Source organism: Dermochelys coriacea, chromosome 1 (genome assembly GCF_009764565.3).
Source record: "Dermochelys coriacea isolate rDerCor1 chromosome 1, rDerCor1.pri.v4, whole genome shotgun sequence".
Lineage (NCBI taxonomy): Eukaryota > Metazoa > Chordata > Testudines > Dermochelyidae > Dermochelys > Dermochelys coriacea.
In genome coordinates, this window is record NC_050068.2 from 156,853,492 (window position 1) to 156,866,042 (window position 12,551).

At 37.9% G+C, this 12,551-nt stretch overlaps 1 protein-coding gene across 1 annotated transcript in view; it reads right to left on the reverse strand.

Moving 5' to 3' along the window:
• Positions 1-1,244: 1,244 nt before the first annotated feature.
• Positions 1,245-12,551, reverse strand: part of PDXK (pyridoxal kinase) — a 75,805-nt gene continuing 64,498 nt past the window's right edge. The window contains exon 11 of the mRNA XM_038421279.2: positions 1,245-12,062. Within this exon, the coding sequence (XP_038277207.2) occupies positions 11,950-12,062 (113 nt within the window). The 3' untranslated portion in view covers positions 1,245-11,949. The remainder of the gene's footprint in view (positions 12,063-12,551) is intronic.

The following is a 12,551-nucleotide window of genomic DNA, read 5'->3' on the forward strand; positions in this document are numbered from 1 at the left end:
ATTTTCAAAAGATCCTAGGTCCCAGCTTATAATATGGATCTGACATAATGGAGATATACTTTACGCAAGATGGCTCATGTGAGATATGATTGGAAAGGTAATGATTTACTGAATGTGATTATCCAATTTGTATGCCTGTATCATTTCTGTATCTGAAGTAGGAATATTGACCATGCATCTGTATTTCAAATGTATTACTTTGGGTGTCACCCACAACCAGCCCTTCAGGTACAACAATGGAAACGCCAGACAGTGCTAATAGCCCATTAGCAGAGAAAATGGACCGTAAAAGAGCTTAGTCTTCCTGTGGATGCTGGAGACAGCCTACGAGCAATGCAGAGACATGGGTCTGAGTCACCTTGTACTGGATACCCCTCCTCCCCTTTTGGAATGCCAGTGGTTTTCCACTGGAAGACAAAGGGCTTCTGCCTTAATACAAGAGCTGTAGAGGCAGGGGAGTGACATCATCGTGGTTCTCTCCTCTGCCTTCCCACCCAAAGAGACACTGAAAAACACCTGGAAGCAAGAACTGAACTGGGGGAAGAAGGGTTGAGCTTGGCAAGCTGGTAGAGGGTCCAGCTTGTGAGTAATAATAATTGAGGTTTCAAGCTGCAGACTAGTGCATCTGCCTTTCAAGACTTTCTGTAATCTCCCTGAAACGATATCTAGGGTGAGAAATTACTATTTGTAACCAAATTTCTTTAGTGAAACAAACTTAGTTTGTGTTTGATTTTATTTGCTTAGTAATCTGCTTTGTTCTGTTTACTATTTCTTTAACCACTTTAAATCCACCTTTTGTAATTAATAAACTTATTTCTTGTTTATAATACAACCCAGTTTGTGCAATTCATAATGGGGGGGGCAAGAAGTTCTGCATATCTCTCTTCACATTGAGGAAGAGGGCAAATTTTATGAGCTATACAGATATTTCTATACAGTGCAAGACAGTATTATTTTGGGTTTGTCACCCAAAAAGAGGTGTGCACATGAGTGCTGGGGGAGTCCTCTCACACAGAGCTGACTTCAGTTATTATATTATTATAATTTATCATATATTATTATTTATTATATTATTACAATTTATAATATATCATATTATTATATTCTAATATAGTAAGTCCCAGATCTTCTTTAACATGCATGTGAGGTGAGCATTGGCCCCTCATTCTATTTTCCTCCTAGTGAAATTTGCATACAAAGGCCTCCAGAGATAAATAGGTCATTAAAAAACTCCAGGTAAGACGTTTAGCAAAAGAAACATTTTATTGAAAAAAAATTACATTTCACATATACACCATGAAAATAATGATTTGTGTTTAATCTTCATAAGAAGAGGTTAAGACTTTCACAAAAACGTACACTCTGTATTACAGCATTACTCTATTTGATAACAGATTCTGGTGGCCTCTGCCCTGTTCATTTACATGGGTCAACAGTACAGCAGGACTAAATGTGCTTCAAACAAAAGTCCTACACATTGGCCTCTTCCAGATGCTACCAACTTTTGTTAAGAAGAAAAAAAAAATCACCAACTGGGTCAATATTTAAGGTTCATTTTATATATTTTAAGTAGTGCCAAATTTCAGTTCTCCTTTTCTTACTTAATTCAGAAATCAACAGCCTGGAGAAAACACCAATGGAAAACAGTTCCAAACTCCCTTTTCTCCAGTGACTGAATAAGTGAAAAGCACAGTAAAATGGCATTTAGGAAATAATGTTTCTTCATTTTCCAAAGTGAAAGTCACATAAAAAGGCTACATTTAAAATGGCGCCCACAGCAAATTATAAGGTCACGATTCAATGGCATTAGAATATCCAGAACTTAAACCCTTCTATCACATCATCTCTCTCCTCTAATGACAAACCATACTACAGTTTTCCAATATACTAATAAGTCAGAAGAAAATATAGTTCAATCAGTATTGAACATTTCTTGTATAAATATCAATTCTCATGGAGCCACTTGAACAAAGGCTTCAATCTAACACAGTGCTTAAGCACATGCTTAACTTTAAGCTCATGAGTAGTATCACTGAAGTCAATGGAACGACTCACATGCTTAAAGTTAAGCTCATACTTAAGGGCTCTGCTAGACTATGATGTATATACATCTACAAGTGCTCTTTTACAATGGATCATTTATTAATAGGCTCTTCAGACAAAGTAGTATTAGGCTGACAGCTCACAATGACAACTAATATTATACTGCCTGAAACTATGTCTTCTGGAACACCCTTCCTCATAGGGATACTAGTATTATTTTGGTTCAAAAAGTTTTTTTTTAAATCTGTAAATAAACAACAAAAATATACATTAATGCCACTTAGACTGGGAGACTTAAAAAAAGTAACCCATTAGATGCTGAAAAGTGCAGAACAATTCAAATCCAGTGTTTTCTACAGTGAACAGCAGGGTTTATTGGGTGCCTTAAATTTTTCTTGTGCAAAAACTATGAGTTCGGATAGTGTGGCAGGTTTGCTGCAAGAACTAAGATAATTTGTTCTACATAAACCGTCTAATTTTTAAACAATTCTTGTCAGACCTGGATAACACTGACAATGTACAAGTACTATGAAAACAGGCACTGTGAAAGCTACTTCAATTACTTTACCCACATAACTGTAGTTGTAAAAGGCAACCTGTATCCAGTTCTAGTGGATCTTCCGATGACAACAACAATCACTGTACTACAAATTTCAGAGCAGCAGCCATGTTAGTCTGTATTCACAAAAAGAAGAGGATGACTTGTGGCACCTTAGAGACTAACAAATTTATTTGAGCATAAGCTTTCATGAGCTACAGCTCACTGCATCCGATGAAGTGAGCTGTAGCTCATGAAAGCTTATGCTCAAATAAATTTGTTAGTCTCTAAGGTGCCACAAGTACTCCTTTTCTTTGTACTACAAATTGTGCAACTGTATAGTGGTTTTGCAATGGGAGAGAGGTACTCGGTTGAAACAATCAAACTGAATTCACTTGAGAGCACTGAGATTTCAATATTTGTTTGAAGTAGTTAGTGTTTAAATACCAAAGTTCTTAATGACATAAGTGGGGCCCACCACACCAGTTGGCAGTTCAATATCAAGAGTATCTATTCTTTCAAAATGAGATAGCGTTTGGGTGTGGAAGAGCAGATGATGCTAATTGTATCTTAGAGTGTTCTATTGGCCTCATACTTACTATTGTAAAAGTTAAGGAATATAATTTAATATATTACATCTTGCAAATGCATTCTTAACTTTTAATGCATGTGGATAGCCCCATTGGCATCAATAGGACCTGCTTGTGCATGTTAAAAGGTTGAACATGCGCATGATTATTTGCAGGATCAGGGCCTAAAAGTTTTTGTTGCTCTTCGGAAAGCTGGGCAAAATCCTGCCCCAATTGTATTATTGATTTCACTTCAGAAATATACACAAAGAGGTGCAAATGATTGCTGTATGCAAGCACCTTCCATTTATTTCCCCATGTGAATCTAAGGACCCATGAAGACTATGTCACCGTTAGAAGTCTCATATGGCTAGAAAGACAGCAAGTGACCCATGAGGGCCCCAATACAGCAAAGCACATTATGTGCTTTAATATCAAATGCATGATGTGCTTAATCAGGCCCTGGGGGCTGTATTTGAAAATTAAACCAAACAAACTTGGCACTCCCTGCCTTAAAGGATGTTGTCACTAAGTGACAAGCATAGCCATGTACCTATACTCCTTGCTAGCTTCCAAGAACTGCTGCATTTCCTCCTGAAGGGCAATGCAGATAGAGAAGTAAGTGCATTTTGATACTGCCATCCCTCAGGGGCTCTATGCTTTCCTCAAGACTCATCACACATAAATTGTGCCCACAGATTCCGTGGGAGTCGGGTATGTGCACAGTAAAGCACAGAATAAAGCATACCCTCCTCTATCCCATGTCACATGATTAGATGCTCCATCAGGTTTTTTAGTTCTTTGCTATCTCTACAAAGCAGAGTAGCACTTTGTCAGGCCTGGATACGAAAAAACTCCCAAGAGAAAACAGCTGATAAGTTCTTCCCCAGCTATTGCAAAAAGTGAGGAATTTATAAGTGTTTTTAGGAGACTGGACTCTTTCTTTAGAAAAATAAGAGAAGGGAAAGACGACATTATTGTTTACTATTGTCAAATAATTTCTCCAACCCGTATGTATATATGGCTGGGACATGGATACAGCATCCAACATTGGACCCTAACCCAGTTTATCTATGCAAGCAGCCCCTCGCCCTTGCATGGAGGCTCTGAAAAATAAATGTAAAAAAACCCCAAACCAGTTTCTTGATACTTAGAAGTGATATGCTTTTGTCCTATTCCCCACCCTAAAAGTTAAACATAAAAAAAGTACATCAAGGTAAGCAATAATTGGTCTGATCTTCAAAGGTGCTGGAAACCCACAACTCCAACTGAATGAGATTTACTGGTAACTCAGCTCTTCTTAAAGTCAGGCCACATATCAAAAAATGTTCATTACACTTCAGATTACTACAACTTGCTGACCAAAAAAAACCCCTTCACTTTTCTCCATCCGTACTGTTTGTCTATTTTTGCACTCCACTCAGCATGGGCAGCTAAACAAAGCCAGTTAGCTTCACATTCAGTTTTAGTTTAGTCATGTTAACTTTGATTCTCTTGACTCATCTCCTCAGCACCTCAGAGACATGCTTAATTCAAAATCCATAAGTTTCTAACGTACCCCAGCTTTATTTATCATTATTGTTAATGCAACTCAAAACTGAAATTTGGGGCTACAGATGTTTAAAAAAAATCAACACACAAATTACAGTGGGTAGGGCAGCAATATTTAACCCTTTATCTACTGTACTACTGCTCCCCTCCACAGTTAAGCATATAAGCCTTTCTGTAGGAAGAACAAAATGCAAGAGAGCCAACCAGAATATACACAAACACTATCAAAGCCGACATTTTCACCAGAAATTAAAACCATTACCATTACATAGCACTCTGTTTGTCTGGCATAGAATTAATTTACTTATTTTATATGCCTCAAGGATGATCTTTAAGAGATCCAAACATACAATAGAGTCATCTATTCAATACGAAACACCACACAAATGTCAAGTACATAGAAAGTTTACTTGTAAATATTTCTCTGTTTAACAATTTAGAACTAAAAAAATATTACTTTAAAGGCATATTTTATTTATTTGTAATCTGTCCAGGGCTGGTGGGGTTGTACTATCCCTACCATGTCGTAGCCACTTTCTGCTCTCCTCCCTCACAATGTTACGTTCTTGGAAGAGGCAGATATGATGTGACTGGGACCTGAAGCCACAGTGCTGTCTATAAAAATATAATTCATAAGACTTGCTGCTCCCATTCTGAAGGCCTGCACTGCCAGCCCCCAAATTCTGCATTTTCCTGCCACTGCAACTAAAACGTTAACACATATACACAGTACATATGCTACATTCTTCTAAACACAGATTTTTCTAAATAGCAATGCAACAACAAAGGCAATATGTAAGTTACACAAGTAATTTCAGTGATAACATATGGCACAGCCTTCAAATATTGTTGGTATTTTCTTCAAATGTGCCACCTTATTCTCTACAAATTCATGGTTTTTTGCCTCAAGATCTGCGGCTGGTCCCGGAGGCACCAATTGAGGAATATGCATCCTTATTCAGGAAAGTATTTCAGACACATGCTTAACTGTACACGTATGCTTACGTCCCATTTACTTAAAGACTCACTGAAGTTAAGCATGTAAGTGCTTTCCTGAATAAAGGCCAGAGTGAGCTTGGTAGCTAGAGCAACAAGTGCCAATTCATAGACTCTTGTTTTGGTGTCACTATCGAGGCCTGGGATTGGTTTCCTGGTTAACTGTATGGAAGTTGTGGGGCTGCTATACTGCTTATAGGTTCTTCTCTCCTGGATAGTTTCTTTTTGACTCAATTTAAATGATGAGCAACTAGCTTGGGATCTCATTCTGAAGAAAACATATATTAAAAACAACAGATTCCCTAGGAGATCTGTATTCAAGGCTCTTCTTTGGTAAAATAAGCACACACGTTTCACGTTTCTGAAGCATCAGGGCATCCTGTTTACCTTAAATCTTCTAATATAAATGTGCATAAACTCATTGATTTACCCAAATATTTAAAAGTAAGAGCTTTCTAGTTTCAAAGCTTAACAACTATTGCATACTTGAATGTTTAAGTTGCTGTGCATAGCATAATGTATTTCAGAATGCTATGGAATAGAAAACTGTCCTCGAATGAAGGGTCTCATTTGTCAATAGTTAATACCAAGAGGAGAGGAGAAAGGTATTTGCAAAAGCCATTTTTCTTTCTAAAATATTCTACTCTAAATATTTAATTAATAAATCTGTTCCATTGACTTAAATAGGCATTGAAAGGTACTCCAAGAATGAAAAGCTTCAATCTGATTTAAGAGAAGTTATTTGTTTAATGTTTAAGCTTCAGTCAAGAAACATTTTGGTTTCCAAGTAGCTGGAATATGTGTTAGTTTTATACCCGCATATAACAACTTTTTGAAGGGGTATAGGGGAGCCACTGTTTCATTTAATTGGGGGGCACCAATTTCATTTGGCTAAGTGATCAAAACAGCCTCTCTGAATGGCACAGGCATTTTGCAGAAGTGACTTCTTTAATAGAGGAACTCCCATGTTTCTCACTAAACTGGATGTCCGCCTTCTTCCACTCACAGAATGGCTGGAATGTGTAAATTATGCCATGTGGATACAGGCCAGGGGACCTGACCTGGCACTGCACTCCCTTCGATTTCACTGCTCAAAAAGCAGACAAAGGAATGAAATGAGGTTCTTGCTCTGGAGCCCCTGATTCCCAATGAGGGAAAAATACTCTCTCACCCTAAGCTTTCAGTAACACATATATGGGAACGGAGATGCAGAATGCCAGAGTCACTTTTCATTGCAACATGTAGGTCTCTCACAGGCAGTTATGGAGCTAAACATCGTGTATAAATCAGTCTAGCAACCTCAAATCACTAACTCCATCTCCTCTCCATTAGTGAGCTTTAACCCTTAACCTTCCAGCAAATTTCTGCTGCTATGAAAGTTATTCAAAGAAATACGCAGAAGACAAGCCTAGTATTGCCCCTCCCGCCCCCAATCCTGTGGTTTTATACAAGGATAATTTAGGTGTCCAAATGTGGGCTTTCCCCTTATCCATCCAATCTTTACATCAGATACTAATAAGATCTTAATCAAATCCACGTACTCAGGAACACTACCGAACTGTTCCTGTTTTGTTTAATTCTGAAATGGTCAACATATTCAAAACTAAGAGCTAACAATTTTTATGCACAATATATTAATGTAGACATTTTTATTACAATCTTTCTTGCCACATGTTGTAAAATAAAATAGACTATCACAATCACTGTAACAGTATCAGACAACGAATTAACATCAACCAATCCAGATACGTATAGGATACTCTTAACAAGGCAGTATTTTTAGCTAGAAACCTTGGTCGCCAATTCTTTTGTATAGTATGTTGATTATAGATTTTTTGCATTTTAAATATAAATCAGCAAATGAACATCTCCATTACCAATTTTAATGTAGATTTTTAAAAAAGTGTATGTATTCCAAGCATGAATAAACTTCCACAACACTTTTTTTTTTTTTAAACTTTAAAGTGTTGTTATGTATATATCTTCCAAAGAAGTCAGCAGAAATTTTATACACAAAAAGGTTGGGTTCTGGCCCAGAATAGACTAGATAATTCATTTTAAAGAGAGTTTTGGTCCATTCTGCATAAGGCTCCACAAATAAGTGAAACTATAATAATCAAAATGGCTGCCCACAAAGAAGTTCATTACAGAAAATGGGTTCAAACACAAATTAATTAACAAGTAACACCAGCCTTCCATTTTGTTGACAGATGAAAATCACTGAACAGAATGATTGAATCTACTGCTCTCTGCCAAATTGCTTGTAGCTCTGCAGTCATTAGAGATACTCATTTTAGTTTGACAGCTTTTCTCTGTATGAGGATCTGCAAGTGGATAAGACTTGACCCCTGTGATAGACTCATTTCCTTTAAATTGATAATGGGCAACTGTGCTAAAGGCCAGACTGAATACTGAACCGTTTCCTAGCTGCTCTGGAAGTACATGTAATTTCTGTATCAGTGGAACCTTCATGGATGTTGCATCCAAGAGAAGAGAAGGGAAGGGGGAATAAAAGAATGATTGGATGTGATTGTTTTGAGTTTGTGCAGTGTGGCACATACAGTTTGTTCTAAAAACACTAGGAAAAAGTGCTGCATAACATTTCACAGGTAAAAATGACTGCAAGTTACATGAATTGCTTTAACATTTAAAAATACCTTTGTTCATATGTTGTGACCAGAATGTACATTGTTACAAGGTAACTACAATGTGCACTTGCAGTTAATTTCTCCATGCTTCTTCAATTATTAGACATTGAGCCTGGTTCTGCAGCTGATGCATGGCCTGATCTAATTAAAGTCACAGAAAGAATATAATTGACTTCAATGGGAGTTCATTCAGATATCATATGAGCATCTCCCACTGACTTCAACAGAAGATGGTAGAATGCAGTGGCTGCAAATTGTGGCCAGTTCATAACTGAACTTCTCCAAGTTCAGTTTTGCATTTTCATGTCTTTATTTTCCCTCTGCTTTTTTGTGGGTATTGTATCAATTCATCACAGATATTAAACTAGAAGGGCATTAATGCAGGAGATGGGGGGAAAGATGGGTCCACCTTCCTCTGAAGCATCAGGCACAGGCCATTCCTAAGGTCTGAATATCTGATTTAGACCACAGGTCCAAGCTACTATGGCAAGCCATAGGCACCTCTTATTAGCTTGCCTTTGTTCTGCTTCATAGGAAAATTCATTTTGGCTATTGAATTATTGTCATATAATTGATTAACCCCTTTCATGGAATCTATTATTCCATTTTCCATATTAACTCCTCCCTTTGCTAGAAGCACAAAGCAATGTATTTGCTCCTACACCCCAAGAGACTCCTTTTGTAGCATCTTATTGCAAGCTTGCCATAACTATGCTCTCTTGATGGCAATAAGCTTGGATCTGTATTGTTACTGCTGCTTTTCAAAAAAGAAGAGGATTATGAACCTCTCTCTTTGACCCCCTGACATGAAGAACAGGAATTTCTCACTAAGCTATGGGAAAGTTGAAAATTCTGGATGGGCTAGTGCTAGAAGTTTAACACTGCGAGGATGTTTAAAGAATCATTGTGTGAAGAGATGGAGCAATAGTCTGTTGATCAGAGCTTCCCAAGTCTATGGGAAGCACTGCAAATGTCAACATGAAATGTTAGGAGTTTAAAAAAGTGAAACAAAAAAGGTTTATGCTTATAGTTATCTCTGGAGTGGGATACATGGCCACTAAGTGATTAGCACTTGGTAGTGGTAAAAATGTATTTGTGTTGAAAAATAAGTAGAAAGCCCTTGGAGTTGTATTACTGAAATATCACTTTTATTTAAAAGCTACTATCTCTAATTTGAAAGTTGATTATGTTTCCCATGCAGCTTCCACAGTAAACATTGTATGTTAAAGAGCGCAGTTTTTTATGTAATAAAGATAAGTTTTTAAACATATGGGATTTAGCAATTATTTAGAAGGAAAACAGCTTTAAACTGTTTAAAATTACAGTGCTGAGGACTTTGCTAACACTATGAATATTGGACATCAGCCATAAGCTCATGCGCCAAAGGAGACTGCTATGCTTTATATTCATATTACCAGAATTATTATTGCTAGGAAGTTATTCCATGGTGGAGGTTATTGTAAATTGTGGCAGTACAGTCAAGTTTACTAAGTAATTTCCAGATTCTTTTTTGTGTTTCTTATGTCAGCAGAGCAAATTTTTAAATTTTAATTGCTGAGTGCATTGGAGATGATAAAGTATTAGCCACTTAGAGCAAAAGCTGAGAGTTCTTTTCTTAAACTTATTGCAAAATGCATTAGTGTCTTATGTGTTATTTGCTTCAGAGATGCTGAAAAAGAGAGATTTAAGAAGTCTATTAGTTGGAAAACTTCCACTCTATTAAAAAGAAAAAAATTAAATCTGTTTGGCCTAAAATTAGTGATACCTGGGTAAATTCCCTCCCTGGGTTCTGCTAGTCGAAACAAAATAGGGGCTCCAATGGCAGAAAGTCCACTTGGATGGCGGATGAACAAAGACTGCAGCAGCACGATCTACCTACAACCCAAGCACTGCGAGGTACCTAGACCTAGCCAGTTGACACAACTTAGTAACTGGGCAGGGCTGGCCAGGAAGAAGTTTCTGAGAAGGCACCCAGGAAACACACAGATCAAGTGCTTTTTCTGGCAGCCTCAGACCATGGATAGAACTGAAGCTGCCCTCTTTTTAGCATCTCCCTCGGTGCACAACTGCTTCCTGCTACTGCAAGAGGGTGCAATTTGTATTTCTGTGTGCCAGGATGAAAAAATCAAGTTCACAGGCTGTTCTCAGGTTTGGGCACATAGAACACACTAGGACTCATTCTCAGAGGTGCAGAGAACTTGACCACCTGCAATCCTCTTGACTTCAACAGGCACTGCAACATCTCTCAGGAATATCCCCAGTGCCTAATCAGCACCCAGAGTACAGAAATTGTCAAGAAACCCATTTCGAGAACACTTCAGGGAACAGGATTCTGAAACAAAAAAGGTTAACCAATAAAAATTCCCCAGCTGCCTCTGTGGAAGGAGGGAAAAAATAGATCAGGAGGAACTTTATACTGAAGCGCTTTGGTACTATGGAGGATAATAAGCAGTAGTATAGCTCCTTAGATACATTCTAACGTCTTGCAACACACATTAAAAAAATCACTATTTGTTTTGGAGAGGAAGCATAACATAATTCAGTAAAATTCAGATCATGAAAGAATCTCTCTACTTATGTCTGCAGGCAAGGTAGGCAACCATTCACTATTTAGTGCTTTACTGATGAACCTGTTGTACAATGCTCATTTTTATTAAGCAGGTGCATCCTCTAAGGTTTCTAAATAGAACCATCCATAAAGGGTAAAATGCCCTCAACAAATAATGAATGTTGTCAGTATCCCAATGGCTTGCTATCTGTTGGAATACTAATAGGGTTACTTTTACAAAAGGTAGCCACTTTATCACCCTTTCTTAAAGAAGCTTTGTCTTGAAGTCTTAATAAAAAAAGGAATTAAATCTGGTTCCAGAGGTAGAATTATAAATTTCTACTTGGTACTACTGACTGGCTAATTAGACTAGTAACATTGGTCTTTTCTGGAGTGGAACACGGGGACAAAGTGATGTGGATACTTGTGGTCACAGGAAATAAAGGGATTAGCACCTATAGAAATTGGAATCACATATTCATTCATAGGCCAGAAACAGGAAAAGTTATTAACAACATGAAATGATACTTCAAGACCTCTGCAGAGCACCTAATGCTAAATATCTCCAAACTGCTCCCTATATGCAGCCTGAAGTTGTGTGCAATTTCAACCCTACTGAGTTTCATGGCAGTCGAGATAGTGAATACCACAATAAGCTCCCAAATTGCCTTCAGTTAAGGGAGTAGGTAGCTAGTGAAATTGGCACTAGATGCTTTGCTACAATATATACGCCAGTCAGTCAGTCATTCCACTAGCAAATTCATACCCAAAGTCTTTGGCGAGGCAGGAACCCGTGTATTCTCTTGCCTGTGGTACACAGACTGAGTGAATGTGACAGCCATTTTGATACCAGCGAGAAAGTTTTACTACTCCCTTTTTTTTTTTTCTTAAACAAAGCAGGGCCAGCACATATGTCTGATTGTGGATATCTGCCTATACAGGGTACTATTTCATGGAAGTCAGGTTTCTGTCACAGATCTAAGGCAAACATTACAATTTACAGGAAAGAAAAAGAGGACATCAATACATTGTGCGTTATTGGGAGACATACAGCCTTTATAACTCAGTAGCTTTTATTATTATCTCTGGGTTTTCTATGTCCTTTTTGCTTTGGACCATTCTCAATTCCAGCTGGGCTGGGCTAGGTTTGTTTCCTTTTCCAACGTGTGCTAAAAGAAGATATTGAAGTGTCAATAATAAACAAACACACACACACAAAAAAAGAATGAATACGTTTCTGTCCTGTCCTCATCATTACTTTTTTCTTCTTCTCATCCACTGTGCTACCACTGCCCATTGCCTCCACCAGAGGGTATACAGCACATTGTTGTTTCCCCATCCCCCAGCTCAGGTACTTCTGCAGCTCCACCATTATTTAGAAACTGCTCCTGAGAAGTTCTGAGGGCCCTCAACGCCTCTTTGGATCTTACTGGGACTCGAGGGAGCTCAGCAACTTGTATTCTAGGTGACAGGGACCAGGCTGTGTGGCAGTACAGTCGAACTAGATTACTTATGTGCTTCCAGCTGGTGTTTTTAATTCCCCTTCCCAAGAGAAGACAGTTTGAAGAATAATATATTCAGCTAGCACAAGACAGAAATTCACCACTCATTAATAGTTGAGGAATCCATCCCAGTCCTAACATACACAGAAAAGGGTA